Source organism: Hirundo rustica, unplaced genomic scaffold (assembly GCF_015227805.2).
Source record: "Hirundo rustica isolate bHirRus1 unplaced genomic scaffold, bHirRus1.pri.v3 scaffold_575_arrow_ctg1, whole genome shotgun sequence".
NCBI classification, from domain to species: domain Eukaryota; kingdom Metazoa; phylum Chordata; class Aves; order Passeriformes; family Hirundinidae; genus Hirundo; species Hirundo rustica.
The window spans coordinates 701-8,473 of NW_026690618.1; the positions used below are offsets into that span (position 1 = coordinate 701).

Consider the following 7,773-nt stretch of genomic DNA (forward strand, 5'->3'; position numbering starts at 1 on the left):
TAATAAAAATTACTTCTACAAATATATTAATGGTAAAAGGAAAGGGCGTTTTTCTCTACTGGATGAGGGACGGAACTTAGTAACTGCAGATGAGGAGAAGGCAGAAGTGCTTAATGCATTCTTTACCTCAGTTTTCAGTGAAAAAACAACTTGCGTTCAAGAAAACTGTTCTCTTGGGTTGGTTGATGGTGTCAGGGAACAGAATGGTTCCCCCATTATCCAAGAGGAGGCAGTCAGAGAACTGCTGAGATGCTTGGATACCCACAAATCTGTGGGCCCAGATGGGATCCATCCCAGGGTGATGAGGGAGCTGGCAGATGAGCTCGCGAAGCTGCTCTCCATCATTTACCGTCAGTCCTAGTTCACTGGTGAGGTTCCAGATGACTGGAAACTGGCCAATGTGACACCATTCACAAAAAGGGTGGGAGGGAGGATCCTGGTAATTACAGACCAGTCAGCCTGACCCCAGTACATGGCCAGGCCCAGCCAGCACAGGTTTAGGAGAGGTAGGTCATGTTTGACCAACCTGACCTCCTTTTATGACCAGGTGACTCACCTGGTGGATGCAGGAAGGGCTGTGGATGTTGTCTATTTGGATTTCAGCAAGGCCTTTGACACTGTCTCCCACAGCACACTCCTGGATAAGCTGGCAGCCCGTGGCTTGGACAGGAGCACTCTGTGCTGGGTTAGGAACTGGCTGGATGGCCGGGCCAGAGAATGGTGGTGAATGGTGCTGCATCCAGCTGGTGGCCAGGCACCAGTGGTGTCCCTCAGGGGTCTGTGCTGGGGCCAGCTCTGTTCAATATTTTTATTGACAACGTGGATGAAGGCATGGAGTCCTTCATTAGTAAATTTGCAGATGACACTAAGCTGGGAGCTTGGGTCGACCTGTTGGAAGGACAAAGGGCTTTGCAGAAAGACCTGGAACAGTTGGACAGATGGGCAGAATCCAATAGGATGAGGTTTAATAAGTCCAAGTGCCGAGTCCTGCACTTTGGCCACAATAACCCCCTGCAGCGTTATAGGCTGGGGATGGTGTGGCTGGACAGTGCCCAGCAGGAAAGGGACCTGGGAGTACTGGTCAGCAGCTGGCTGAACATGAGCCAGCAGTGTGCCCAGGTGGCCAAGAGGGACAAAGGCATCCTTGCCTGGATCAGGAATGGTGTGGCCAGCAGGAGCAGGGAGGTCATTCTTCCCCTGTACTCGACACTGGTCAGGCCACACCTTGAGTATTGTGTCCTTTAGGAAGGACGTTGAGATGCTTGAGCGTGTCCAGAGGAGGGCAACGAGGCTGGTGAAGGACTTGGAGCACAAACCGTATGAAGAACGACTGAGGGAACTGGGGTTGTTTAGCCTGGAGAAGAGGAGACTCAGAGGTGACCTTGTCACACTCTACAACTTCCTGAAGGGTGGCTGTAGTCAGCTGGGGGTTGGTCTCTTTCTTCAGGCAACAACTGACAGAACAAGAGGACACAGCTTCAAGCTGCGACAAGGGAGATCTAGGCTGGATATTAGGAAAAAGTTTTTCACTGAAAGAGTGATAAAGTACTGGAATGGCTTGCCTGGGGACGTGGTGGAGTCACCATCCCTAGAAGTGTTTAAAAAAAGACTGGATATGGCACTTAGTGTCATGGTCTAGTTGAGGTATTAGAGATGGGTTGGACTTGATAATCTTGAAGGTCTCTTCCAACCTAAAAAATTCTGTAATTCTGTAATTCTGCAAAACTGTGCCAAACCATTATAGAAGCCATAGCTAAAAAATCAGCATTATTTCACATTATTGATTTTGAATTAAATTGAAAAAAATATGTATCACAATATATTTTGAAATAGCTATTACTAATAATAGCTATAATACTATATTTCACTTGCACAAAGAAACCTGAGCTCAAGATTTAAACCTTCATTCTCTCACTCCATGTGGGAGCATTCCAAAACCAATTCTTCCTTCTGTGGTGCTGTTTCCAATCTGCTGCTAATAAAATCTATCCTCACCTTCCCAAACCCACAAGTTCTTTTCCTTTTTCCATATGCAGTATTTGAATGCATTTTAACACATCCAGCAGTTCAGCCTCTTTTAACCAACTGCCCCAGCACTGACAGGGTGCTCTGACCTCAGCCCACTCCAGAGCCAGCGAGCTCTAGGGAAGGGCTTCCCATCCACGAATTTCAGATGGGACTGGTTCCTCACATTACATTTAAAAAGTGACATTTTGGTGTGATCTGGCCAGACTTCACCAATTTTGTTTTACCTGTGGGCAGGGTCAGCACCAAAGACACTGACACCACCTGAAGGAATCAGTGTCATTTACTGCAGTTCAAAGCAGCAAAGAAGCACAAAAGGAGCAGCTCAGCAATGCACCCAGCCATCACTACCAAAGATTGCCTGCAGGGATTGAGAAAGATCCAGCACCAGTTCCCCTCAGACTTTCCCATCACCCACATCCACACATCAGCTGGGGGAAGCTGTCCCAGCCAAGGACTGGAGAGCCACTCCTGGACACTGGGAATTCCTGCAGGTGCCTCCAGCCACAGGTGAGGCTCCAACCTGGCTGTGAGAGGGCCCAGCTCTGATAGTGCTGAATGAACAAACTGACAGCACTTCTAGTGCAGGAACAGCTGGTTTCATCCTCCTCTTGGGTCCCTCCCAAAGCCTGGCCAGGGCCCAAGGAGGAACCAAGGGAGGTGACTTTGACCATCCAGCCCCAAACAAGGGCAGATGTCAGATTTCATGACCTTGTCCAGCTTCTAAAAACAGAAAGGTCAATACATGTCTCACTAATGAGTGGATACATCTATCACAGTGCTAATGACCATGCTTATTTCACTAATGAGCCGATACAAAGATAACCTTTGGCTGGAAGGTTGATGCAGAGGTCACCTTTGGCTCAGGGCCTGCTGTTCAGGCCTCACTCAGGCCTCTTGTCCAGGCCTGGGATGAGCAGGGACATCTTTCACCAGATCAGGTTGTTCAGAGCCCTGTCCCAGCTGGACTTGAATGTTTCCAGGGATGGGGCATCGACCACCTGCAGCCCCTCACATCCCCCATGGCCAGGGAACCTCGCTGCAGAAATGGGTCCTTGGGGTGCTTTCCAAGGAAACTTGAAGGGATGAGGGATCCAAAGCCAGCAGTGGGGTGAGTGCAGTGTCCATGGCCACAGCCCCTTGCAATGGCCCAGGGCAGGTTGGGATGATGATCCACCCTCACTCCTGGCCCAGGGCAGGGCTGCAGTGCTCTTGGTGGCACCTTGGGCTTGGCCCACACTTGAGGAGTATTGGAATCGGGGAGGCTGAAAATTTCAGGCTTTCTGGGCTGAGGGGTGCTGGCCCTCAGATAAGCACCACATTGGACTTGAGGTCTTGGAACAGGCTTCCAAGATTTTGTGATAGCACAGGGGTTGTGGGTGTGGGGTGTAAGTGGTGGTGTGTGATCTCACAGGGTAAAAAACTTACATTTGGGATTTTAGTGTAGGGTGACATATGAGAGCCAAGATGGAGAACTTTGGGTGTGCATTAGTTGTCTTTTTTGCACCACCTTCTTCCTTCTTATTCCTGAATCTGGCTGGTTTTCTGTAATTAGGTGAAAGAAGTCCTCATTGTGGGTTTCGGGTGATCATAATTGGATCAGAAGTATAAATAGATATCAACTGTTTATTAGATAATTGGGACTTAAATAGCCCTGAATAGACACCATTTTAGGCTCACTTTCTTGACTTGTTAGACAGAGCTCACATCTCAAGAGTTTGTAATAGATAAGGATAATAAATTTCAGAGTGAGACTTCAAAAATAATGTCTACCAAGTTTTATTTGCCCTGACCTTAGAGCAGGAAAGAGCCAGGAAATCCAACAGAGGAGAGTGTCTGTTTTCAGTGGGGAAAGTCAAAAGTTTAGATTGCTAAAGTTAAAGAAGAAAAACCACTTTTTTGTCTGAGTGCAGCCAGTTCTCTGAGCAAAGCAGGTCCCAAGTGAGTGAGGAGAGACAGGATGGGTTGGGGAATGTGGAGCAATGTTGTCCACAATGGGTCACACCTCAAGTCACAGCTTCTCTGACCAGGGCAGAACTCCTTGGGAGAGACCCTGGATCAATATCAGTCACTGAATGCTGGAATCACCTCTGTGCTAAAGGGAAAAATTCATTCATGAAAATAGAAATCCATATTTCTTAGAAGCTCTTTGAAAGATTTCTCCATAAGTCTAGGAAAAAAGACTTCCAAATGAACTGCACCAGACCAGAGGGAAATCAAGGCACAGCCATGGTTTGTCAGGACTTGTGTGATCCTAATGAGCCCTGTGGTGCATTTGGTGTTGAGTCCTGGAACCTCAGGGACTGAGAGGAGATTGCACAAACCTTTCCAGGAGTCAGAGTCAGAAGAAAAACCCAAAGTGTCTCGATGCCGCAATGGGTCCCACTGAGGTCCATCCCCAAACAGGCTCCCCATGGAGTCTGTGAAGGAGAGAACTGGAGGTCAGGACTGTATAAAAACCTCTCAGAGACTCAGTGTGGGAAGGAAAATCCAAAGCACCTTAAACACCTTGAGTATCTCAAAGTATTAATGAGACCCATTGAGTGTCAGGGCAAAGCTCTCAAGAGATTCAGAGCAGATAATTGGAGGCCATGATTGCACAAACCTCTCAGACTCAATGTCAAAAAAAAGTTCCTTAATAAACTTTGAATATCCTGAAGTATTAATGAGCTCCACTGAGACTTTATACTGACTAAGAATCCCAAGGGACTAGTTAAAGTAGATAATTTCAGCCATGATTGCAGAGTCTTTCTCATAGAGACGGTTTTAAAAGGGAAACACCAAGTACCTTAAAATAACTGAAGGACCTTGAAGTATTATTGAGCCCCACTGAGTGTTGTTCCTGACAAAGCCTCTCAAGGGACTAATTAAAGCAGATAATTGGAGGCCATGATTGCACAAACCTCTCAGAGACCCCAAGGCAAAGCAAATCCCAAAGTCCTTTGAAAAACCTGCAGTCCCTGGGTGCTGACCAAGGCTCCCCAGGGACTCCTTCCAGCAGATCCTTGAGGCCACTGGGATGTGAGGGGGATGCTGAGGGCAGCACAAGGGGCTGACAGTGCCCAGCCTTGCTGGGGCTGTGCCAGGAGGCCCCAGGGCCTCAGGACAAGGTATCTCCTCACAGCCCTTGGTGGCACAGAGGCTGCTGTGCCCCAGGGCACCAAGACTTGACTCCTCTTTGTCCCCACCTGTCATCACTGCCTCCAGTTCTCTGCTCTGCCTGGGGCCTGGGGACACTTTCTCTGTCCTGTCCCTCAGTGGGACCCATTAAAACTTCAAGAAACTTTGGAGTTGGATTCTGACTTGGAATTCTTGAGAGGTTTCTTCAGCTCCCTCTCAGGGACTGATGTTCAGGTGCCTCAGCACAAAGCCCGAGAGGGTCATTAAAGTCCTTGTGCTGTGTCTGTGCTGCTGAGCTGGGCCGGGCTCCTGGCACAGAGGCCGCTCCTTGCAGCCAAGAAGAGCTTAAAAACATATTTCTCTTAATGAGCAGCACTTCTCCCAGCCCAGCAGGGCTGGGGCACTGCCTGCAGCCACCCCGGGCACAGCACACAGGCACAGAGAGCTTCAATCACTCAGGGCTGGGAAGAGCTGAGGAGTGACTGCGGGAGAATCACTCCCAGCCCTTGACACAGGAACCTCTGGCTGCAGGACAAGGCAGCTGCAGCTCCTGCAGTGATGTCCTAAGGCTGCAACATCCCAATGCCTACAGACTCTGTGAGTACATTCTCTGATTATCTCTTGTGCAGAGCAGCCAGGGGTGCCCAGGGCTGTCCTGCAGAGCAGGGTCCTGCAGCCCAGGGCGCTGTGCTGGGCCAGGGACTCTGCTGCCTGCCAGGGACAGCTCTCAGCCAGCCCTGGGAGCTGCTCACAGCACTGGGGGACAAGATCTGGGTGGAAGGAGACAGCTGGTAAGGGGTGGAACTGTTCTCCTTGTGTGGTGAGGATGCTGCATTGTTCAGGACTGCTCCCAGCATGACATTTAACTCCAGAACATTTCCAAGTAGATTATACAGGGAGCACAGCAAGGCAGGGGCTGCATAAAAGGGGAAATCCTGTTCTATTAATCTATTGTTCTGTGTTGCCAGGATGGGAAATTGCACATATATATTCATCTTTCAGTTCAGGTTGAGAAAAACAAAACAATTTTCTCTCAGATCTTAATAAACCAGGCAGCAACAGAATTCAGCAGAGGGTCCCTTGCAGGAAGTAGTCAGTGTCACTTTTCCAGCCTCCTCAGGGTTGCTCTGAGGTTGCCATCAGAGCCTGCAGAGCCAGAGCTGCCCCTGGGCAGTGCCTGAGCTGGGAGGGCTCTGCAGGGCAGAGCTGAGCCCCCAGGGCTGGGCTGGGCTCTGGCAGCACTGGCAGGGCCCAGCCCTGGGCACAGGGAAGCAGCTGCAGGCAGGGGCAGCTCCAGGCAGCAGAGCCCTGGGCAAGCAGTAGGGGGAAAGTGCCACCAAGCTGTGCTGGGATATTGAACCTCCTCTCCAGACAAAACTATTCCATGATTACTTTTTTTACAGATCTCCATGTCCAGCAAGAGCAAATGTCCAACAGCAGCTCCATCAGCCACTTCCTCCTGCTGGCATTGGCAGACACGCGGCAGCTGCAGCTCCTGCACTTCTGCCTCTTCCTGGGCATCTCCCTGGCTGCCCTCCTGGCCAACGGCCTCATCATCAGCGCCGTAGCCTGCGGCCACCACCTGCACACGCCCATGTTCTTCGTCCTGCTCAACCTGGCCCTCACAGACCTGGGCTCCATCTGCACCACTGTCCCCAAAGCCATGCACAATTCCCTCTGGGACACCAGGACCATCTCCTACAAAGGATGTGCTGCTCAGCTCTTTTTCTTTGTGTTCTTCATCTCAGCAGATTATTTCCTCCTGACCATCATGTGCTATGACCGCTACGTGTCCATCTGCAAACCCCTGCACTACGGGACCCTCCTGGGCAGCAGAGCTTGTGCCCACATGGCAGCAGCTGCCTGGGCCAGTGCCTTTCTCCATGCTCTCATGCACACAGCCAATACATTTTCCCTGCCCCTGTGCTATGGCAATGCCCTGGGCCAATTCTTCTGTGAAATCCCACAGATCCTCAAGCTCTCCTGCTCAAAATCCCACCTCAGGGAAGTGGGACTTCTTGCTGTAAGTTCCTGTATAGGACTTGGCTGTTTTGTGTTCATTGTTTTCTCCTATGTGCAGATCTTCAGGGCTGTGCTGAGGATCCCCTCTGAGCAGGGACGGCACAAAGCCTTTTCCACCTGCCTCCCTCACCTGGCTGTGGTCTCCTTGTTCCTCAGCACTGCCATGTTTGCTCATCTGAAGCCCACCTCCCTCTCCTCCCCATCCCTGGATCTGGCCCTGTCAGTTCTGTACTCAGTGGTGCCTCCAGCCCTGAACCCACTCATCTACAGCCTGAGGAACCAGGAGCTCAAGGCTGCAGTGTGCAGACTGATGACTAGATGGTTTCAGTAAAATTAAAGCGATTGCCAATTTCTGCAAATCACTGGTAATAAAAGTCATCTTTGATACTTCTTGTCGGTTTCATTTTGGAGGTTCTGTTTCTTTGTTTTATATTTTTTCATATTGTCTAAAAGGAAAAGTCACTGTTTGTGCCATTTCTCATTTTGTTTATCTCCACCTTCCCATAGGCCACAGACTGAGTCAATGATGGGCTGCACTCTTGGTGGCTTTAAAGGAACTCAGGGACCTCCCAGCCAAGTTTTCTGCAGAGATCCCCCTTTTGTTCC

The 7,773-nt window shown here is 50.0% G+C and overlaps 1 protein-coding gene across 1 annotated transcript; it reads left to right on the forward strand.

Moving 5' to 3' along the window:
* The first annotated feature begins 6,565 nt into the window (after positions 1-6,565).
* Positions 6,566-7,498, forward strand: LOC120748129 (olfactory receptor 14C36-like). Its single transcript, XM_040054200.2, has one exon. It carries the CDS (start codon positions 6,572-6,574, stop codon positions 7,496-7,498), a length of 927 nt encoding a protein of 308 aa, XP_039910134.1. The 5' UTR covers positions 6,566-6,571.
* The last annotated feature ends 275 nt before the right edge of the window (positions 7,499-7,773 follow it).

Excerpts from the sequence above, each read along its gene's own strand:
- LOC120748129 (XM_040054200.2), top strand. The coding sequence starts at position 6,572 with ATGTCCAACAGCAGCTCCATCAGCCACTTCCTCCTGCTGGCATTGGCA.